This window comes from Sinohyriopsis cumingii, chromosome 2 (genome assembly GCF_028554795.1).
Source record: "Sinohyriopsis cumingii isolate HCF-2022 chromosome 2, ASM2855479v2, whole genome shotgun sequence".
In the NCBI taxonomy this organism is placed as follows: domain Eukaryota; kingdom Metazoa; phylum Mollusca; class Bivalvia; order Unionida; family Unionidae; genus Sinohyriopsis; species Sinohyriopsis cumingii.
The window spans coordinates 141,429,023-141,454,578 of NC_142962.1; the positions used below are offsets into that span (position 1 = coordinate 141,429,023).

General features: G+C 35.1%; 1 protein-coding gene across 1 annotated transcript in view; it reads right to left on the reverse strand.

Moving 5' to 3' along the window:
* Window positions 1–436: 436 nt before the first annotated feature.
* Window positions 437–25,556, reverse strand: part of LOC149805960 (kelch-like protein 3) — a 66,025-nt gene continuing 40,905 nt past the window's right edge. The window contains exons 10-12 of the mRNA XM_089950752.1: window positions 19,939–20,067; window positions 18,340–18,480; window positions 437–13,782 (exon numbers count right to left, since the gene is read on the reverse strand). Of these exons, the coding sequence (XP_089806878.1) occupies window positions 13,607–13,782; window positions 18,340–18,480; window positions 19,939–20,067 (446 nt within the window). The 3' untranslated portion in view covers window positions 437–13,606. The remainder of the gene's footprint in view (window positions 13,783–18,339; window positions 18,481–19,938; window positions 20,068–25,556) is intronic.

Sequence of the window (25,556 nt, forward strand, 5' to 3'; positions counted from 1 at the left end):
AATACATTTTTCAAATGGTTGCTATAGAAACCACACCAATGCTTTGAGGAATGCTCTCAACTTAATTGTGGTAAAGCATGTTTCAAGAAACATTCCTATCAAATTTGATTGAAATGTGCAGAGTAGGTTTTATTTTTATCTTTTTACAAAAGAAGAATGTTTGAAATAGTAAATGTGGATGGCAGCTAACACATGACACATGCTTGATACAGGACCATACCATAAGCTCACATGGTTTTATGGCCAGGTAAGGTAAATAAAAATTTACCATAAGTGTGAAGCACATTTTAGCCATGTAATGAAAGAAGAGTAAAAGATCACATTCAGACTATTCTTGGAGCCATTAATTATCTGGGACTATATTTATACCAGGTACTTTTAAATAATAAAATTAAAAGCATTAAATATAATTAACATTACAAAACTCAAAACACAAGAAAATTTACAATTTATTTGCAAGCTGGGGAATGACTTATTAAGTATAACTGCTGATATATTGCACAACCTAGATATCAAACTAAGTAGGCAGACAATCACAGATTCTGTTTCTAATATCACAAATGACATATTGCATACAGTGATGATAAAGTTCCAGAAAGTGACTCAACCAGGATAATGTCACTTAAACATTTTCTTACTACTAGCAACATATTTACAAATCAGACAATGAATTACTCAAACTGGACTTTATACTTGTGAATTATTGCTGAACCTGTATTAGAGCTTACCTCTGTTAAGCAATAAAATTAAATCTAAAACAGCCACTTTCCTTACACCTAAATATTATAAAAATAAACCTCTATTAGGCAACCACCTATCATAAAAGGTCAATCTTATTTCCCATAGGTGATTGCTTAATACAAGTTTAACTTTATATTAGACTATGATTGGTTTCCCAATTTTGTTCATCAAAAGCTCTACATTGGACAGAATGCAAGCAACACATAAAATAGGTTTATAAAAAAATTAACTGCAATTACCTAATGTGAATTATCATGTGTTAATGTAACTAGAAGCATCTAGGTATTCATCTTTTTTTTAAAGTAGGATCAACTATTACTATTGCTTAAGCCCCCAAAATTATTAAAACTTTGTTACATGAAAACTAGTCCAAATATGAGTTCTAAAAAATAAGCCCTATTCCATTCAGAGGGATTCTTTCACAAATAGTAATAAATTTCACTTTATCTCACAATCTGCAAAATAACTATTTAACATGTTCTTCCCCAACCTTAACAACCAGCTGCTGCCAACAGAAACCTATTTTAATAAAAATCATTTAACTTGAGATACTTTAGAACCATAGAATTCCTTCAGTGATAATCATGTACTTGTTTTGGTAAGGCATTTTGTTTTGTGTTTTTTAAAATTATGTTATTTTTAAATTAATTATTGTGTGGATTCAGCTTACACTGGTATCCCCATTACTCTTGAAGGCAATATTCAAAATTTCTTGGTTATTTACTCATCATGTTCTAGGTTCCAATAGATTTGTTTTAGCTGACTGGTTTCTTGACTTTAGTTTATATGAACATGCCAGATCATAACTCATGCAACACTAGGTTTGTGGTACCCACAAAACTGGCTGAAAAGAATTTTCAGGATTTATGGAATCCAAGATAAGATCATTTCTTCTTTTCAAATGCAGTGTACAAATCATCTCTGATATACATAAGCAATGACAAGATTTTAAAGATGGACACAATGGTGGCCATATTAGATGTAAGATAGGCACCATTTTCATTTAAAGCCAACTGGACATCATAAAAGGTTTTTTGGTGAAAACCCTAAGTCAATATGACCACCCTTACTGGCTGTCAAAGTGACATTGTTTTCATTTAGGACAAACTAGACCTTAAGATGTGTGTAAAGTTTCATGGCATTCCTCCATGTTACTTTGAAGGAGTAGCAGTAACAGACAGATAAACTAAGGACAATAGGCCATTCCATAAGCTCATCTGGTATAATAAAAAAAAAAGTGTTATTTCCTTCCATATTCCAGGTAAATTTAAATGGAATAGCCCTAAATCAGTATTTCAATGAAGTCTTTAAATTTGAAATAACAATTTGTTTAGTAAATTAGGTTTCTCTGAGAATACCTGCCCAACCATTAGTGTTAGGAAAGAAACTCATCTAACCTGCAAATCCAGCAACTGCATGAAGATGAAAACTTTTATCTAACCCATCTATATAACATACAAAGGGAAGAAACTCTAAACTATTACTTCCCATGTCCACCATGATATGGCTATGGTTGATTAGTCAGTTTCAGCTTCAGAAATACATCAACAAAATTGTGTGCATATGCAGTTGTGTGGGAGGGTTTGATTGTAATGGGATAAGGTTAGTATTATTCAAGACACATATTTTCAAAACAATTTGATTTCTCCTTTGAATAAATAACCTGATCACAATTACATTAGGATAGCAGGACTGACAACATCTGGGTTACCTAATAAAGACAATCTCCATTTGCTCCAGGCCATCATTGGAGAACTGCGGGAGATAAAATCACCTGTAGCCTGCAAATGTGTTATTGCCTCTTGCACTAGTCACCTCTTCTGTGACTACATAATGCCTATGAAGAATGCAGGACTGGCAATTCTGCAACCCCTTGTTCTTTGATACCAAGCTAAGTAAATGGTCACCATCACCACTGTTATCATCAATTTCGATATGGGGTGGTGTGGGGTGGGATTAAAATAATCATGGCATCCCATTACATTGGACAGTGACAATTTATAAGGCTGTTGACTCTGCATATCACATTCCATCGTTTGGGCTTGCTGTGTCTCTCTTTGCGCTGGAAATCCTTTCTCAGTCCTACAGACCAGATATCTTCGTACCATGATGCACAAACACTGCATGCTGTATCTGATGAACATTTGGTACAAGCTGTTCACATGTCATCCTCCATGGTTTTAAATACCATGCATTTAATACAGTCCATTGCCATCAAAATAAATTGTGGCTATTACAGTGAACTCTAATATCTATGTCACTATTATAGACAAAATGGTCAATGTTTATGAAGGAAGTGAGTTTGCCATGTGATAGGCTAGTTATAGTCTGGTACCCTTTTATAAACACTTGTAATCTAATGGAAAGCAACACTGGCTGATATACCAATTTTTACTGTATGGCATCCAGGTGTCACAGTGACTGGAGCTGAGCAATATTTTACTTCTCAGCTGTAGGCATTTGTTATCTTGATAATTATTGATGATAGTAATAGTTTGTAATTATCAAAGTGCCAAAATCTGACATCAAAGCTGTATGGATAAATGGATTACCTCTTGGTATGGATTAAAGTTGGTACTTTATCAGCATTTTAAAGTAAATGTTAATGTAATGAATTAATAAAATAATAACTGTGAGATTTCTATTTGTAAATAACAATAAATGTTTGCTCATGAGGTGTAAATCTGAAATTTGTGTATTAGACAGGTGGCCTTTCTACATGGGTAGGAAACACTTGTTTGTGCCAGGGGATTATGAACATAACAAGTGTCACAATATTCAAGAATTATCAACACATTTCCAAAATCAAAACATGTAGTAATATCCTTACATTCAATGCTATACTGACTTTGTACATGGATGCTGAAAACCGACACAATATTTATTGGATTTTGAGTGGTACAGGTTACAATGCTGATCCCATCCAGCAAAAAAACAACCACAGCTACCTAGTGTTAACCTAGGGAAATAACAGGTAAGAGTTTCGTCCCTCTGTCTATATATGTTACACAGAAAGGAAAGACTAAATTTTTTGTCTTTTCATGATTACTGGATTTAAAAGGTAGTGGAGCTTCTTTTTTCTCATTAACGTGAACAAGGAAAGTATTCAAATGAGAAATCAATCCTCTCAGTTGGACATGCTTTGTTAATTTTGTCACAAATGTAAGCATAAGAGTGAATTGAAGGAATCTGAATTGGAATGGAAATAAATGGAAAAATCCATATAGATGCGGAATGATAGGTGTAAGATGCTACCAGAAACTCTGATTGTAGAGGGAATTACATTCACAAATCTCCTGCCCAATTTAATTAATCTTTTTCCTCTTTTCCCTCATTTTAAATCAACAATACAAAAAATCAGAATACACAGTTAGATCTGTTCTCCAACAAATGTATTCAATATATACTCCAGCGTAAATTTTGTTAAAAAAAGGAAGTAACATTATGGGAGTAATTAAATACTTTCCCACATCAACAAATAAAATAAAATCATATTTAGAACACTTTCTTAAATAAATTTTACACAGAAAATTTTATCAAGAATAATCACAAATTATCCTCTCTTTTAACAATTCTACTTTTACAAGTAATTCAAGTCACAAATTGTATAACTTCCTGATGTTTAAAAATACAACCTGAATGATATGTATACAGTTTAAGAGCATATCAGCACAAAACTGAGGTATCTCAAAAAATACAAGCAAAACAATTAAAAAGCCAAAAATTAGTCAAATTCTTAAAATAAAGAAAACCTCAATTTTTAAAATAAATCTCAGCTGGAACATAATCATAGGACACATCCCATGGCAAGACCTCAGATGAGACATCATCATGGGACACATCCCAGGACAAGACCTCAGCTGGGACAACATCATGGGACACAACCCAGGACAAGACCTCAGCTGGGACATCATCATGGGACACAACCCAGGACAAGACCTCAGCTGGGACATCATCATGGGATACATTCCAGGACATGACCTCAGCTGCGACATCATCATGGGACACATCCCAGGGCAAAATCTCAGCTGGGACACCTTGGGACACATCCCAAGGAAAAACGGTTAGTTATGACATGTGGGTGAGCACAACAGGCCTATTCTACACCCACAGCATGCATTGGGAGGTGTTAAACATGACATACGTCCATTTCAAACATTTCCTTGCCAATACATTGATCGAACTGACCTATACATAATCTAACCGCTCCAGTGGCCTAGTGGTTAATGCATCTGCCTCAGATGTGGAAGGTCGTGGGTTCAATCCCTGGCCGAGAGAAGAAATTTACACAAGATAAATCACTTCGTAAAGGTTAGAACGTCTGACTTGGATGCGGGAGGTCGTGTCTTCGATCCCTAGCCAAGTCATACCAAAGACTTACAAAAATGGTACTAACAGCTGCCTGCTTGGCGCTCAGCATTACGAGGTTAGTGTTAGGACTGGTTGGCCTGGTGTACATAATCTGGATGCAATTTTATGGGTGGTATAAAATGATTAACACTTGTCAAACAACATTTATCAAAACAATCTATTCAAAAATGTATATTTGAGCTGGGTACCATGAAATATTTGTACATCAAAATGTACATACTACAGTATGCAGTACTACCATTATATATGGACCAATTTTCATGTTCTGGGCCAGGGGTCTGACATTTTTGCTTAAATACATTCTGTCAATAGCAGGAAATAATATTTTGCTCTGATTTAAAGCAAAATAACATCATGTTCTATCCAAGATACTATCTGACAAAATATGAATTATCAAATTGAAAGAAAAGAAAATATTTCAACTCAAAAGAAAATCACAGCCCCCCACACCAATTAAATAAGCAGTACCTTGCAGTAGATGAATTTGCTATGCGTATGTTCAATGTTAATTGCTGTACATGGTGTAATATAAAAGCTGTGACCAAAGTGGGATGGTTAAGGCTTACACTACAGATAATTTTGTGAATGACATCATGCTGATATTAGAGAACCTACTGATAAAAAAATAGGAAAAATGTTGAATATACAGCCTACAGTCTTCTAACTACACTGTTGATATGATAGGCTGGGAAACTTTAAGTGGGATGCCAATGCCTGGGCAATATAATTATCAGAGAGGGCAAGTAAACAAAACACATTTACTCAACAAATGAGAATATATTTAGTGGACTCAGAAATTATGAAAAGTTCAGAGAGACAACAAGTGCACTGATTAAAATGGTAGGATGATTCACAATCTTGCAAAGGAATACAAATATTTGGCACAATTAAAATGGTAGGATGATTCACAGTCTTGCAAAGGAATACAAATATCTGGCACAATCATATATGCTAGCAAATAACTAAAACATGATAAGCAGGTGTTTTTTTGTCTGAAATGTTTCCAAAAGTTGGATTTGGCTCTTTAATTTTTGACAGTATTTTATTTTCTGGCATATGTGACATGTATCAAACCTGCGATTAAAGGATTGTAAATATAATTATATTTGTCATATTCATTACTTTGTGACTAATACAACATTTTTGTAATAAAGGATACTTTTAAAAACTATTTTGTCATGAATAATGAAAACATTAATATTAATATCATTACAAGAATCTTTGGGAATATCCATACATTCCTTAATGATGGAAACTACCAACATACCAGTACAGTGAAAAGTACCATGGCATATAGTACTGCAGTAAACTGCTGTATAGTAATACTGCGTACATCCAATGTATCAGTCAACTCATATTTCAATGGGTATCAACTTTCATGATCATGCACACAGAAAAGGCATTTTTATCAATACACAGTGGTCTCCCACTTATTAGACCACCCCAAGTGATGAAAAGGTGGCTGCATTAAAGGGGTGTCCATTATGTGTGTGATTTGGATTTTTAACGTAGCTTTAACAATTTTTCAGTCATACTGCTACGATGTCTGCAGTGCAGCAGTTTATAGTGATGTCTAGCACTGGGGCATCATGACGCAGACATGTAGCACAATGTCCCACCCAGTCACATTATCCTGACACCAGGTCAACCATTCCTAACACTAACCTCTTAATGCTGAGCACCAAGCAAGGCAGTTGTTAGTACAATTTTTGTAAGTCTTTGGTATGACTTGGCCAGGGGATTGAACTCACAATCTCCGGCATCTGAGGCAGATGCTCTAACCACTAGGCCACCAGAGCAGGAACATAATGGTTAAAGTATACTATTTTGGTGTTTAGCATGGTGGCCTTATAAAAGTGGTTACCTCTTGTGCAAGGGGCCTTTCAAGTAAGGCACCAGTTATTTAAATTCATGCACATGTTTCTGATGGGTAAATGTATTCTATCATCTTCATGTGTATGGAATGTTTGTTTGGTCTTTAAAATCAGTGGTTTGTAACAACAATCCAGTTGAGTCCATAATAACTGGTAACTTATGAATAAAAGTGAACTGAAAATTGTGCTTCAAAAATTGCCTGAATCACAATCTCCTAAGTATAAAACTTAATTTACACTTGAAATCAATACAGTAAAGCAATTAATATTTGTACAACCCACATATTATTCTTTAACGAGTGGACTTATTAAATGAATCACAAAACTGTGTTCTCCCCTGAGCCATCAATGGCTGCAGTCCCAACACAATATATAATCTGCAATGCTTCTTATGCCACCAATATGCACTAGTGTCGATATGCTTATATGTTTCCTGAAAACCTTTAAAAATTATTGTATGAAAGAAACATTATGTCACTTAATTCCTAGTTCCATCACTTTTAAGACATTTCCACATTTTGGGGTATGTAATTAAGATAATCCACTATAATCATTCACTCACTTTGGCATTATCTTTTGTACCTGGTTTGGCCTTACTGCCATTGTGACCTTTGATGCTGGTCTTTGCATGACATGGTCAAGTGACTGCCCTGTGATGACTAAGTCAGCTAGTAGTGTGTGTTATATTTCAGTTGTTTTCACTACCAGCTCAACAGGTGTGACAAACTTTTCAAGGTAGTATAATCCTTAGTGCTATTTCACTGAAACAGACATCACCTTTAGAAAAATGTAAAATTAACTGGTACCTGACTAGCCCTACGTTCACTTGGCTAAGAGGATCAGATTCTGATAGACATATTTCTCCAATGAAGGAACAAATCCTAAAGGAATGAATAAATAGAATGCTTCAACAAAGAAGGGAGGAAGATTTCCTACCCTTGCATGGAAATCATTAGATAAGATAGCAAGTCTTCCATATTGCTAACTTTTGCTTTAGATCTATTTAACAACAGGTGAGTCGGGGGAGGGGTGGGGGTGTTGTAGTAGTAGTAGTATTAACACTAGTAGTTGTAGTAGTCATATTTATTTTTGTTGTAGTTATTGTTGCTATCTTCTTGAAGATACATGTGATGAGTAAAATTTCATGAATGATAATGGCATCTATAAGTAGCTCTTACATCTACATAGTATACTCTGAGCTTGAAAATTAAATAGTTTGGTCAGTCAAATATATCAAATTAAAATCTTAACCAGGTATTAGACACTTTGACTCACTGGAAATTCAAGGACTTTCCTGGGCCTCAAAAATAAATTTCCATGACCTCAGATATAGACGACGAGAGTGAAATTACATATGGAATGACAAGCAATATAAACCATAAAAGCCGAAACTTCAGAGATCAGCAACACAACAGAGCAGGATCAGCAATGATCATGCCTATATTACAGCAACCGTAAGACAATAAATGGTTAAAAATAAGAGCAGAGAATTTTTTCAAGGACTTTATGTCACTTTCATTGATTTCGAGGCCTTGAATTAATAAAGCCCAAATCCAGCACTTTCAAAGTTTTCAATGAATTATGAACCCTGTTAACTGGGTGCTGCCATATGAATTTCTTTTCATCTATCCAAGAAATGGAGCAATTTTAATTTTCAAACTGAGCGTGTTTTGAAACCATGAAAAGAACTAGTTTTGCATTATTTCTTCATTTATTAAATATGTTTTCAACATTAATCACCTAATACCAACAGCAGGTAAAACACTTTAAACTTTTAAACAATATTTTAGCTTCTCTGCATTTAAAAAATTAAACCATATAAAACATACTGATAATGAAAGAGAATGTGTTATATTAGTTCTTATAATTTAAAAATATTTCACTATCTTGACTCTTACAGAATAGTCCTTGTTAATAATTAGGAATACAGAATTTTTCCTTGTTAATTAGGAATCTGGTAAATATTGTACATTTTCTTATAAACTTTCTGCTCATTTTTTTCTTCAGATTTTAAAAGTTATTTTTCCAACCATAACCGGATTAAAAGAGTTTGATGAACAGGCAGTCACAGAGGGTGCTCAATTACCATGTAATTAACAGCGTATCAGGACTGTGCCTAAATGACTGTTTAATGTGACAGTAAAGAGTTATGATAATTTAAGAAAATCAAGATATATATTTTTTTAATTAAAAAAACATGATGAGTTTTAGCATGAAAACATAAATTAGGTTAATAAAGATATTAAGTAAATATATGTACTTTCTTTTATATTTCAATTTTGTTTTCACTTTAATAAAGATGTGTTTCTGAAAACATTTTAGTGATGCTACTGATGCCTACACCAATACTATCAAATATTTCTGCAGAGAATACTGCAAAGTATCTGAGCTGCATAGGAGTTCATGCAAAGTACTCCCTGTCATAAGTTAATGAACATTATAAGCAGTTAACCCACTTGTGTTTATCCTCTAATCAGTTAAAATTTAAATATCACAATTGAAGCTGGGTCTACACCAGTTGCTGCACAAAATCTTTTTCTGTACAACTGTTAATTATTTTCAACTCTGCGCAGAACATTTGAGTTTGTTGCTAAACCTAGTAAAACTTACAAGGTACATATTGTCTCTGCAATAAATAACCAAGTAATCAATGATTACATAGCTCACTTCTACTTTTCTAGACTCTGATAGCCATTGTAAATATTATAATACAAAAAATACATTCAGACTTTTTTAACTAACGATTTTTTTGGCAAATATTTATTGTTACAATATAACTTTTTATGATTGAAAAATTAAACTTTTAATTTGTAATCAGCATTAGTTTGTGCTGACATACTGTGAAGCCTTCCAACTACCCAACTATCAATCTACCTGCTGTGACAAGGTATAAATGATAAAAACCGCTCCAGTGGCTTAAGTGGTTAAAGCATCAACCACAGCTGTAGGAGGTCATGTGTTCGAACACTGGCCGAGTCATACCAAAGATTTATAAAAATGGTACTAGCGGCTGCCTTGTTTGGCACTCAGCATTAAGAGATTAGTGTTAGGACTACAAAGCCTGGTGTCAGGATAATGTGACTGAGTGGGACATAATGCTACATGTTTGCGGCATAATGCCCCAGTGCTAAATATCCCTATAAACAGCCACACTGCACACATCATAGCAACACAATTAAAGTTGTTAAAGCTACTTTAAAAATCTAAATCACACAAACACACATAAATGAACAAAATTAAAAAAGAACATTCTTTTTGAGGATATCAAAGAAGAGGTACAATGATAAGTTTATAAAAGTCAGGCATTAATATTGTTCTTGCATAATTCTCTTTTTTAATCACTGTTTTTCAAATCTGCATGACAAGCTATTATCATAGTCCACACCAAGCCATATTTTACTAAGCTCTGAAGAACATTGGCATGAGTCAGATTTTACTGAGTGAAAGTTAAAGGTATTGAATAACATTGGAGTGACAGCCACATTTTATTGAGTGAAAGTCCCAGGCATTGAATAACATTGGAGTGACAGCCAAATTTTATTGAGTGAAAGTTCAAAGCACTGAATAACACTGGAGTGACAGCCAAACTTCACTGAGTGAAAGTCACAGGCATTGAATAACATTGGAGTGACAGCCAAACTTTACTGAGTGAAAGTCACAGGCATTGAATAACATTTGAGTGACAGCCAGCAGCACAAATATAGTTCATTCATCAAAAAATGCCTTGATTACCAATTACTTGTGAGTACTCACATGAAAAGCATGCAGCATACAGTTCAATCATCTTGGTTTGGTGCTGTATGGTTCATCAACACAAGTAGGTTATTTACTGGACAGGCAATTAGAATAATGAGTCTTGCCCAAGAACACACCAATGTAGCTGACCTTGGCTGGTCCAAAGGTAGGATCCAAGCTCGCACCCTATTGTTATGAATTTGGCACACTAATAACTGAGTTAACATGATTCCTTACTCTGCTCATCTAATTATTGCACTCATAGACATGTACAATACACAGTTAACCTGTTCAGCATCACAAATTACTATATACAATGTATAGTTATGAATATGGAAAGTTTAACACTCAATAAAATATTTAATCCTGATTCAAACTGCACTGGTCTCAAAAGGCCTTCTGAGCAGGCTATAGGTCTAACATGGATGAATCTATGTGATCATAAACACAAATACTTAACCCATGCATGTAAAGCACGAAAAGTTGATTACAGTGACCTTCTTTGGCATTAAGGGTGTAGTAGTAACAGAGATGTTCACAATTATCAAGTTTCGTAACTGAAATATAAACAGCAACCAATAAATGAACAGAATGCAATAAATGACCTCTTATACAAAATTTCAACAAAGTCACTGCTGCATGAAATATAGGTTACAGAGATATCTTTTTTTTTTTTTTTATAAAAAAAGATATAGAAGTTATCAAGATGCATCCACACACCAAATTTCATAATTCTAGATGGTTGGTATGCATGTAACATGCCCAAAACTAATGTGGTTATGAGTTAATGCAAAAACTTAAAGCCAATAAGATGAAACATAACTCACAAGGAACCTCTTCTGAAAGGGTGTACCTTTACCAAAACATAACAATTTTACCAAAATCTGTGAAATGTGCAATGAGTCACAGTGACCTACTTTTATGATAATGGTTCAGTAACCATCAATGTGCATCATCTCACCAAGGCTTAGGATTCCAGGTACAAACGTATTATACAGTAAATAAAACACTAATGTGGACTAAAAGCATGACACAAGTCAATAAAATAAGAAGTGCAGGTCTCATGACCTTCATCTTCTTTTATGATTCTGGCATGAACAGAGCTTAAAATGAACCCAAGTTAGAGAAGCATAAAATATGAGCCAGTTACCTACTTTTGTGATGAGATGTAGTACTCATCAAGATGCATCCCCTCACCATGTTTCATGAATTTTGGAATAACAGGATGTATACAGACTTTAATAACCTATCTGATTATAAGCTAAATGCAAAAACATAACCCAAGTCACTGAAATGTGAAATGCAAATTAGATTAATTAGTTGTAAGGGTCTAGTACTAATGGAGATGCCTACAATCATATATTTGATTATTATAGTACAAAAAGAGCTTGAGAAATAGACATAAACCACAAAATTCAACCAAAGTTGCTGAAGAGTTAAATACAGGCTAGTGATCTATTTTTATGCTGAAGGTGTAGAACTCATCAAGATGCACCAACTTACCAAGTTTCATGACTTTAGGTATAATAGTACTTATACGGTGTGCAAAACTACCTGATCTAAACATAAAATTCAGCCAAATATTTACAACTAATACATGTAAATGAAGTCAGCAACCTCAGACTAACCTCCAGGGATATGGTGCTATGATATGTGTGTGAGCTTTTATCTGTATTAATGCAGACAAATGATGTCTGCAATGGTATAACATCTTAACTCTACCTTGAGGTGGAGAGTTAACAATACTGAATATAATCAAGAATAAATAACGTAAGAGTGACACCTGATTCCATGTAGCAACTTCTGCAGACTGTTTACAGCTGAAAACAGCCTGACATTAGGATAGTCCATAAACGATGCGGTGAACTTGAATCTTACAAGTGTTTGAGAATATCTGAAAACTGACATTTATAAATATACATCTTTTATATCAACCAACATTATGGCCATAACTGTACCTAGGCATAGCATTTTTAAGCTGTATATAATGACTGAAAATAATTAAACATATTTCTTTCAGATGATTTATAACTTGAAAATGTCAAAATAATACTTGGATAGTCAGAATCAACTGGACATTCCAACTGTGAATATTTAGCTAAATATTATATAGGGTGTAGATTTTATATGATGCTAATTTTTCATAAATCATTTGTATGTTAAGTTGTTCATGAAAAAGTAACAAAGAAACATTACATAAACTTTTACATAAGTTTAAACTATTTAAATTAATTTATACAAAATTAAAATTTGCTAATTTTTATTGACAGCAGTAAAACTAACCCAGTTTGAAAAAAAATTCTGCATCAATCTTTCAAAGTCAAAGAAAAATACTGCTGATTTGATGTTGTATAAAATATATGGAATATGAAGCAAACACACAATGTTCCTTTTTTTTTTGATTCCACATTTCATTGTTCCCCCACCATCCTCTCCTCTAGTGGTTAATCAAACATTAAGTAATACTCTCAAAACCAATGATCTATCCCAATAATTTCCAAAGATCTGCCATTTCTATCTCAAAAAGTGCTGGCAGAATGAGGTGACATTACACATGCATGCATGTACAGACTGATGCCATCACATAAGCCCCATGTTCTAAACAACAGAGGCGAAATGAACAAGTACATGAGCAAAGTGAAAAGAAACTAACAGAGTAAAAGCGTAAAGCTTCCTTTTAAGAAAAGAAAACTTTTTCTCAAGGTCAAACTGTACAAATTGATTTCTTTCATTATTTTTCTTTCTGCTGAGGTTATTGCACAATATAACTTGGACACCAAATTACAAAATGTGTACATATGATCAAAATGATGTAATTTCAAAAAAAGGAAGGAGATTCTTCTCGGATCTTTTTTGTTCCATGAAAAAAGCTGGATATGTAATGGCTACAGAGTAGGCTTGTCAATGACAGTTACACCAGCATAACTCCTCCCTGTCATCATACCGGTAGTCAATAAGGTCCATGTGTTATTTTTAGGGTCATAATATTCCACTGTCCCAAGATTTGTGGAACCATCATCCCCTCCCACAACGTAAAGCAATCCATTGTTAGCTATCACACCTGAAAAATAAATCAACAATATCAGATCTTATCATTGTCAATAGTGATATAGTTGAAAAGGAGAATAGGAAAATCCTACATAAGGGGAAAAAGTCCATGCAATCACGCCTCAGGGATGGAATTTTTAATTCAATCTGCAAGTGTGGTGAAATAATTTTTTTCAAGATACCACTAAAAAGTAGATCTATCATTTGACTGTTCTGTAAATATGAACAACAACAGCATTTCATGGAACATTTGTTGACCTAGTGGTATGGTATAACAAGCACGCTGCAACTGATATCAGTCTGCATGTTATGTTATTTCTGCAAAGATTTATCCCTGTTTGGAACTGTAATAGACTCAGTTCCCACCTGACCGTACCTACTTCAAAGGTAAGATCAAAAGAATTACATGTACTGGCTTTGAATAAGAAAATTTTGCTTCCATGATCATTGGCTTAGTATAGGAAAATTCCACTCCCAGGACCAGAATTTCACATCAGACACCCAAGAGTCAGAATCTGGCTCTGATCCAGAGGGTACCATTTTCCCATCCAACACCAATTTTCCCATCCAACACCAATGCATAATAAAGGATTATATTTCTCACATTTAAATGGCAAATTAAAGCTGAAGTCAAAATGGCATCTTATGAATACTGGCATATTGTTAAAACACAGCATTTGAAGAAACATTTTTCTCTCTGAAGAAAAAGAAAGAGAAAAAAACAGGTGTAAACTTCAAGTGCTTGTACACTGTGTGTGTGTGCTGCAAATTTGCTTGCAAGAATAGGTACTATTCAAATTAATTTTAAATGCAATGGAAGCTCATTTAAAATTTGATCTGAAACTAGAAATGTGTTCATGTAACATTAGTGCCCCAGTAAAGTGCCCAAGAAACCAATTTTTCTTAGTAAAATATTTCTTCACAAATATTTACCCAACCATAATACCTTAGGAGAACTACCATTACCTCATAAATCCAACCCTCCTAAAGGGAGCTAAATGTTGTCTGCCAACCCATATAGTGGTCAGGCAGAATGATGTCAATTTACCTTTAAGACTTGGCAGCAATGAGTAAGAATATTTCAGTTATTACTGGAGTGGTAGGCACACTTCCTATTGATGTAGCTGCAGGGAGGCTTGGATGGCATTTAAAATGTGCCAAGGTGTTTCCATTTAGAACCAAGAAGCGTGCATGAAACGACTGAGGGCACTGAGGTCAATGACAGGGCACAGAGTGCTGTTTGCCTTTGGAATCAAGAAAAGTCTGGACTATAATCCCAAAGAGAGAGTGTTTCAAACAAGTTCTACAGCCCTTTCCCAAAGAAGGTTATCTATTTCTTGCTGTAGTGTAGTGGCTTTGAGTGGATCCAATGAGATGTTGGTGAATGATGGAACTCTCAACAGCGGTGGAGGAGTGTGAAATGTGATGCAGAGTCCCTCCTGAACCACTTGCTGAGTCCAGGTATCGTTGTGGCAAATTTTGTCCAATTCAACAGCAAAAAAAGAAGTTTTCCTCCTACCAAGATGTCTGGAAAGGGCGGATTGGAGACAGCATCATTTTTTAGTGGGAGGAGGCTGTTGAGATGATTGAAAGGATTCCCTCTGTGTTTTATTAGCTTTGGTTTGTGATGGCTGTGTCTTACACTGAGTGGATCACTTATAGGAATGTTTTCCAGAGGCTTGTATCCTATGGGTGGCTCATGGATCCTGTTCCTGATTTCCCATAGTATCACTGTAACAATGCTGTGGTGGTGAGTCAGGGAAATTTGTTTCTTTGGTGGCCTGTTTATGAACCACTTCAATCCAGCTATTAAACAAAAGCTTGGATGATAACGGTTATGTGCGCAGTCTGGCTTTATGGTGGTCCTTTAGAAAGGTGGAGGTTGTTAGTACAGAGTCCCGTTCAGCCAATTGTAGATTAGTAGCAGTGATGACGGCATTGGCCAAAGTATGCTGTACTACCCTATTTAAAACACAGGCCATGCATGACATGGACTCCCATGTGCCCTGTAGAAGTCGCAGTGGGAGGAGAGAGGCTATGTTCTGCTTGTTTCAAAATTGCCATGGAAACGAAGTCCAGTAGAGAGCCCACAGCGACGATATTGCGCACTAAATGTTGAGTATCATCAAAGGCCCGTCAGTCCATAAGTATGGAGTGTTATTTGGACATCCCATTGGTGGCAATATCCCGATTATTGCTGGGGTTTCCAAGTGAAAGCCTGGCATGTGACAATGGTAGAAATGCTGTCGGAATGGAGATGGAAGGCGTTTTTGTGTAAAGAAAAGTCTGTTAATGTTGGGATCCTGCAATTGGTGGTGAAAACAGTTCAGCATGTCTGTAACTCTCCCTGTATGCGGTAGTACCTTGAAGGCAGGCTCCTCCTTCTTCGTAAAAAGATCAACAGAAGCTGGGACTCTAGTCCAGTTTGGTGTTGGTGTGGGGGTGGGGTGGGCAAAACTCTGGGGGGTAAAAGGCAGAATACTTTCTCAATTGAAGCACAGAAGGTTGAATCTTCATGTGACATCGTATAGTCCAGAATCGATGATACTCCTTGAGAACAAGCATCACTGTCTGTCCTGTGGGTATGAGGTGAGTCTGAATAGTCACAAGATCTGCCACTCACTAAATTTGTAGTATCTCCTGAATTAGAAACTGTGACCTCCTGACTGTTACTGAGAAGGAAGGCTCTTCCCATAACAGGGTGTCGGAAGACTGGTGAGGCGATGTCTGTAGAAGTCCGAGGAGCTAAACGAGGCATCATGTAGAAAGGATGTCCTGAAGAGGAATATGTATTGGAGTGGTCCCTGGGTATGTCGACATAGGTCTGTTTCGATATACTGGGAAAAGGGCTGCTGTGTGATTGAGCCCTAAAAAGAGGATGTTGTTGCTGCTCCTGATCACTTGAACATGGACTAAGCCATCACAACAGAAATAGGCCGAGTGTGTGGGAGCAGTATCATCCAACTCAAAATGATGAGGCAGATTATGGGATCCTTGATCCACATAACCTGTCCGTATATCTGTAGATTGAGAGGGAAGTGATGGCTATTTGTTAAGATCTTTCACTCATTGTTCTGCAAGAGAAATAGAGTCAAGTTAGATAGGAATCACTAGTAACAATGGTTCTGGAGGAGGTGCTTTGGGTGCTGGGGCAGTTTCTGATCTTGTTGATTTCTGGCACTTCATGGTTGAAGGGAGAGAGGTCGATTTGTCCTCCTTTTCTGCCAAAAAATCCAGACAGGATGAAAGGTCAGCTTGCAGATTGATGACATCTTTTGAAGCCCATTTCTGTGCTCCACCCATAGTTCAAACCTGTAAGTACAATGAGCAGAAAATATAAACATGAGGGGCCTAGCCCTGTCATCTTGTAGGTACTATTGGTATGAGATAAAGCTTAGTGTTGGCCCCAGTAAGTGATAACTGGCAGTCTGATGTCAACAAACTGTATAGCAGGTATAATGCTAATAAACATAAAACGATATGCCTGCACCTGTCTAGTTTGAATATCAATATGGCGCAGAGCTGACCAAAAGAAGGTTAGATGGAAAAATAAGTGATAGCAGACAAATTTAAGATAATACTACTGGTTGGAGAGGTCAAGGACGTTGTGGATAGGTATAACCATTGAAGCGTAATGTCCGGACACCAAGACCTAGCTAAAAATAGCAGATAAAGCAATAAAGGTTATATATCAATATATATATATATAAGTATAAATAATTACAATATACAGATAATACTACCAGTAGGAAGGCTCAGAGACAGACTAATCAAGTACAAGTATACAATTAGCTCATGGAAGTATGGTGCAAAAACGCTAAAAATGCCATGCAAAGAACACTCATCTTTATTTACCAGAAGTACAATTATACAGACAAAACAGGGTTCTGAAAAGTATATGAAATTTGCACACATAATTAATGCAGCCCAGACCAATCCAGTGGGGATATAATAGCCTACCATGTAAGTGACCAAGAGCCCTAATATATATATATATATATATATATATATATATATATATATATATATATATATATATATATATATATATATATATATATATATATATATATATATATATATATATATATGACAAGCGAAAGTAAGAGAGAAAAGTTGGAAATAGAGATGGAGTATACTTTCCTAGAAGTGAAAGTACTCCTCTAACTGAAATAGGTATGCTTCCAAGACGAAAATGGATGGCGAGGTCTCTTGTGAAAAAAGCTTTGTGTCGCACAAGCTGAAGTAATAACTGGAATATCCTTACTCATTGCCACCAAGCCTTATAGGTAAGGGGAGATCACTCTGCTCAACCACCACATTGGTTGGCAGACAGCTCTTAGCTCTCTTTAGCTAAAAGTAGTATCTGGGAGGGCTGGATTTATGAGGTAGTGGTAGTTCTCCTAAGGTCTTATGATTTGGTAATGTATTTGAAGAAGAATCTGACCTAAATGTAAAACTACTTGATGGCTGAATAGATATTGGGACAGACAATAAAGGTAACAGTATCTGCCCAAACCACAGATGTGATGGAGCATAAAAAAATAAAATCATCATTAAAGATAGTAACCAGCATTCCTTCTACAGCTGTGCATGTCAGCCACCAGTGTCCACTTGCCAGTCTCAGGGTTAAAATACTCTACACTTTTCCTGACTAATGGGCCATCATGACCTCCCACTGCATACAGCAGACCATCAACTACTCCAACACCTTGAGGCAAAGAAAGAAGATAATAAGTGATTCAACAGTATTAACAGTAAACAACAATGGCTAACATTACCACTGTTATGGTTAATATTACCACTGTAATGGCTAACATTACCACAGTAATGGTTAACATTACCACTGTTATGGTTAACATTACCACTGTTATGGTTAACATCACCACAGTTATGGCTAACATTACCACAGTTGCCACTACAATAATGTTAACCATTACTGTCGTAATGTTAGCCACTAACACTACGACAGTAATGGCTAACATTATCACAGTCATGGCTATCATTATAATAGTAATGGCTAACATTATCATAGTAATGGCTAATATTACCACCGTTATGGTTAACATTACCATAGTTAAGGCTAACATTACCACAGTTACAGCTATCATTATGACAGTAATGGCAAACATTACCACAGCAATGGCTAACATTACCACAGTTACAACTAATATTGCCATAGTGATGGCTAAACAATAAAGCCTAGCTTTATTAATTTGACAGTTATTAGGGTATGTTTTAAAAATGTTATATTTTGTACCTTTATCTTTTAGTTTATGTACATTCTGCAGAATTTTAACTTCTTTGTGTTTTGTATTTTATCTTAACTGTGCTTCGTATTTATTTTTATTTGTAAGGGTTTATTTCCCTAAATTTGTGTGCATCTAATATTTATATTTTTTAAACTTTATGTGTGACACAGAGTTTGCAACAAGAATCCTCTACAATTTTAAACTAAAGGGATCCATTTCCTCAATTCTAAAAAACCCAAATATATTTTCATTTAATCACAAGAGCTCTGTGGATTGCAGTGTTTTGCCTATGTTATGACGTACCGTCAAAGACACTGACTTACAAACACTGTAACAAAATATCTGAATACACTATCTAAATGTTAATTAGCACAACTGCTGCAGCCACCATCAGTGCCAGGAAAGTAAAATTTGTGTCTCTCCATTTGAAATGCAGGCTGAAAACATTCTATGATATTTCTCCATTGTAGACAATATGTATACATAGAAACAGAAAACATCAATACAAAATCTTGACACTGGTGCCACCAGTGCCACAGCTGTAATCGCTGCTGGCACAGTGATACACATCACAACATCTGCTTTCATGTATCACCATTTTCTCATACCATGCACAATGATACATGTCCCAACATCTGCTTTCATGTATCATCATTTTCTCATACCATGCACAATGATACACGTCTCAACATCTGCTTTCATGTTTCACCATTTTCTCATACCATGCACAATGATACACGTCTCAACATCTGCTTTCATGTTTCACCATTTTCTCATACCATGCACAATGATACACGTCTCAACATCTACTTTCATGTGTCACCATTTTCTCATACCATGCACAATGATACACGTCTCAACATCTGCTTTCATGATTCACCATTTTCTCATACCATGCAGATGAGATAAAAACTAACCTGCTCCACTGCGTCGACATGACATTTCAGGCACAGGTGTCCAAACATCTAACTCTGAGTTGTAGCACTCCACAGAGCTCAGACACTGTCTGGATGCTCCATCATATCCTCCAACAGCATACAGAAGGCCTGGATGGGCAAACAAGTAAATTATTGTAACTTTTAATTACTTTACAGCTGAAAGAAGAGCATCTGACAACCAATGCCTGATTTTACCAAAATAATGATACACACAAATGGCAATCAACAAGCATTCACATGGCATTAAAATTTTACGGCCTGTTACACTGTTACAATACCTGATATAAAAAGCGCACACTCAACTCCCAACAGACCCAATGGAGTGACCAACTCACTTTTTACATGTCTAAAAGAGTGAAAATAACAATAACAATAATAATAATAATAATAATAATAACTTTATTCAAGTAACATCAAAAGACAAATCTGAGTATTTTGGTCAATCAGGTTACAATTATTCTTTGATAGGGATAGTCCCTGCCAAACAAACTGCTGAATCTAGGACAGAAGCCAGTGTATTGATAATTTAATTAAATAAAAAAATAATGGTTGTCCATGGAATTTGTAAATCACTTTATGTCAATTGCATAATATGTCTAAACAAATATATAAACATTATAAGAGGCTAATTTAACTGGTTCAGATTTTGAGATGTAAGTGTCATTGACCAGAATATTTAGCTCAATTGAAGAGTGAATCCTCCAGTAAGAATTCTCAACATGGTAGACAAGTGCTTACACTTAGTTGGCAGAGCATCAAAATTTTCCCATTTTTAAACCAATCTCAAGACAATACAGACACTGATATGCCATCTCTCAATGTGCCAGCAGATCAGGGTCTATGTTGACTGTTCTACTGATTATTTATTATCAAACTACAGTGCGACCACGCCATAACACGCAACGCGATAATGTGAATTCGGATATAACATTGTCATGGCATGGCTCCCAAAATTTTGGATATTCATTTGCACATGAAAAAATATTTTTATTCAAAGTACGTGAATCAGTATAAATTTATTACCATTTTGGGGAAGAGATTGCATATGAATTTGAATATAATATGATCGTGGAATGGTTCCTGAAATTTTAAAAACATGTACGTGTATTTTTCTCGTATTGGAAAGAATTTTTTTTTTTAAGTACAAGAAATAGTGTGTACAATGTTTATTATCATTTTGGGGAAGAGTTCATGTATGAATTTGAATATAAAAAGATTGTAGTATAGCTTCTGAAATTTAACAATTTCACCAGGTTCTTGAAGTGTTATGCCAAAATAAACATATTCGGAAATGTTACTTATTAATGATCCATGAGTAAAGCCAGTAAGTCGTCTTTGTGATTGTCTTCTATTAATTCTGTATACAATCATTGTTCAAACAATAGCCAACATGTGTTTCTTCTTTAACTGCATACAAAACCAAGCAGCAGACAATGCGGTGGTTGATAAAAGGTTCTCACAATTTAATAAACATCAAAAATGAAAGCCGCCAATATGTTTGCTGGGCTTGGTGGTGTTACTAGACGCAATCAGTTGACCAGTAAATAATGTCTGCTTTAATAGCTGGAAATTGAAAGGGTATGAAATTGAACATGCATTCAGCTTAATTTTTTTTGGTAAAAGTGACTTGTGACCATTGCAGGCCTACTGCACTTAGTTCTCAGGTTTTACATGTGTATGGTGTTTGCTTATGAACTCGTTATTAATTTCCTATTTTTTATAAAAATATTTTACCATTTTGGAAAAGCAAGTTCACAAACACAAGTCGTTCTCTGCATTTTGCGCAATGATTAGTATAGTAGTTTTCACACATTTCTTTCGATGTTTCCAAAATCTGAAGTAAAAGTTATATGCGCTCTGTTAGCATGTATTGATTGTTAATTACTCTTGCTGTAGTCATTCAAACGAATAGACATACAAGTGTTAGTTATTGGAAATTTACAATGGATAAATGTACACGGAAACGCATATGAGAAAATTTTAGCAGTATGAAATTTGTACAGACACCATAAACACTAGAAGAAAATGAACCGTACACATGCTTTGTCTTTGTTAAGCTAATTTTGCTGTCAATTTTTCCCATTGAATACAGACACATAATGATCTGTGACAAAATTATTGAATAGTTTAAATATATATGCAATTTTTTGCAATGGAATTACATGTATTATGGATTAATTGCAAGCCCCGACAGTATGATATTAGACAGCAAGTAAACAGTGTTAATACTCTGTTCATGATATATATTAGCTGTTGAATTCAGACACAATGATCTGGGACAAAATTATTGAATATTGTGAATCTGTGTGCAATTTTTTCAATGGAATTACATGCATTATGGATCAACTGCATGTCACGATGGCACGATAATAAATGGTGCTGATACCCTATTCATCATATACATTAGACATGAATGAATACACGTATATGTGCCAATGAGTTGTTCTCTGAAAAAAGTAAAATACTGTAAAAGCCCTCATTAACGCGACCTCGAAATCAACTCAATCCAATTTTTTAACCCAAATTATCGTGTTATAGTGGGTTCCACTGTACATAGAACCAGATCTGCTGGCAGATCTTGGTCTATGCAGTTTGCAGTGTGTATGTGTGTGTGTTTCTCTGTGTGTGTGTGTGTGCATGCATTGGATTTTTAAAGTAGCTTTAACCGTTTTTTCTGTCATAATTGCTACAATGTCTGCAGTGTGGCAGTTGTGGAGATATCTAGCACTGGGGCATCATGCCCCAGATATATAGCATCATGTCCCACAGTCACATTATCCTGACATCAAGCTGATTAGTCCTAAAGCTAACCTTTTAATGCTGAGTGCCCAGTGAGGCAGGTGTTAGTACCATCTTTATAAGTTTTTTATACGACTCAGCCAGGGTTCGAACCTGAAACCTCCAGCATCTGAGGCTAATTCTCTAACCACTTAAGCCACCAGAGTGGTCCTGTATGCAGTTGGACTCCACTTAAAAGTAAGTATTTATGGTAATCCCTCAAGAAAACCAATTTTTTTTTAGTAAAAAATGTTTCTTCAATAATACTTTCTCGATCATAATACCTTAGAACTACTAATATCTTGTAAACCAGCCCTCCCAGGTAAATGACTAAATGTTATCTGCCCACCTAGGTGGCAGTTTAAGTGATATCCCCCGATAAAGGGGTTGTTGCCAAATCCTAATGTTATGACTCTATGGTCATAAACTAAATAACAGAAATAAGCAAAACCATCAAGTTTCATAAAGCTGAACAAATAATTTAATTCTAAAAGTTATAAATGAAAAAGTAAGCAGAACTTACAGCATTATGAAGTGAATCCAATGTCAGAATCGTGCAATATTACCTGATACTCAACTCATGTGCAAATACACATATTGCATTCACGTGCATAAAGGAACTACTTTCTATTGTAAACAAACAATGGACGCAGACATTGGCACTTTTGATTTATAAACAAATCATGTACACTCGCATAGTAGGCACTTTATGTTGTGTTTATTTACATTTGTTTCTGAATGAAGTAAAGCAGATGTTTCATGGACTGCCACATGCCAGCTGCTTTGGCACATTCTGCATTAACTTTTTTGATACAATGTTGCGGATTTGGGCTAGCTATACAACAGATGCAAGAAAGGGTCCTTACAAATAACATACAAATGACAAGGCATATATTGTCTTCTTTAGCTGGTGATAAGAATGGCAAAAAAATATGCTTACAGTTTTATATCCTGAATTTCCTTAGAATGTAATTTCTCAGTTCTGCAAATCTGAATTACATGAGCCATGTCATAGGTTCTCAATCTTAATTACACATTTCGAAATTGTACTGTAATTTCGAATACAAGTGCAATTACATCCTCCTTATTGCACTCAAAATGAAATAAGCATTAAATTCCATAGCATATTTTTGATAATCGCAATTGAAAGACTTCATATTTTTCCCACAATATGATTTGAAAAATTCAATGACAGAAACAGAAACACATTTGCTGATGTCAACATGCTTCTCCCTCACTTCTTCAATCCGATGTATTTCATGTGGAATTGTCACAAATAAATCCAGTCCATACTCACAAAATTTCATAAAATCAAGAAAAAAAATATTAAATCTATTTATTCCAAATTAAATGGAAAAGTTGTTGCAATTCGCATTCATTCACAATATGACTCCAAATTTCAATTTTAACTAGACACGCCATTTTCTTTCAAAAGTTATGTCAAGCACACGACTAAGTTCAAATTTTTCTGGGCGGAGTTATGTGTGCAGTAATAATGTTGTTGTGTAACGATGAATCTGCGTTTGTGTATTTAGTTTGGAATATAGCATACATTCAGTTACTTTGTTTCTCATAGTGTATTTTGTTAATATAATTAAGCATTAGGTAGAATAAAAAAATGAGCATATAATAAAAAGGTTACTGCATTTGTATGGAAAAATATAAACTTGTTTTGTCAGATGGATATACTGCACTCCCATGGTCATGCAGTATTTCCATTCGAAAAACTCATTCATATTTTCCCATACAAATGCAGTAACCTATAATTACTACTCATTCTAATGTTTCAAAATACCTATTCATGTGACCTAACTCATCCAATAAGAATGAACCTAATTCTTTTAAGATACAACCTGACTGATCTACCCAATGGGAAAAAGGATCAATCTCATAAACATGTTTACTAATAATTCTATTATTAGTAACTGTCAAGAAGTACATAAGCATCTATTTATAGATCCTATGCAATTTTGTTTTCTTTGATATCCCTAAAACAGTCCAAAGTCACATAGAAAAAAATCAAAAGATAATCAGTACAATTTACAGCCATGAATAAAATTACAAAAATTAGATAAAATCATTTACCAGGAGTTACAAACAATACAGATATACATAACACCATGAATTCTTCAGTTACTATTGGAGCTGATGGCATGCTCTTCATATGGATATAATGGGGAGAGGTTAGGGTGGGTGTATTTGTATTATGATCTGGTAAGTATTATTGAAGAAATATATTTTATGAAAAAAAATTGGTTTCTTCTTCAAATATATTACCCAATCAAAATATTTCGGGGAGAACATGTAAGAGGTGGAAGGAGATAAATCCCATTACCCAGGAGAGACCATCTCCATAGCCAAAGGTATGTGAGACAGCTTCTGGATAACCTGACAAGAGAATTGACTCCAAATGTTGGGAGTGGCTCTGAGCAGGAAATTTTTTCCCTCAAACAAAGCAGCAGAAGTCATGAAACTGCATCTTTATGAAGATGTCAAGCAAACAGGGATGGTAACCTGTTGCACCACATATATATGTCCCACCAGATCAAGCTAAACGCTTTAGGATGAAAGATCTCTGAGATAAAAGCTTGAGAATTGGACTCAGATCTCCATTCCATGGCATGGATAATAACAGAGAACAGTTTTGCTCAAACGCAATGTTTGCGGTGTCGTTGGTCGAGATGCGAGGCAAACTCATTTGTCTGGGGTTATTTTCTAAAATGCAGAATTAATAACCAGGACAAAAGTGTCTGTGTTGGTATATCAGAAATGGTTTCTAATTAAGTGTACACAAACACAATCTGATTAGAGTATTGGCT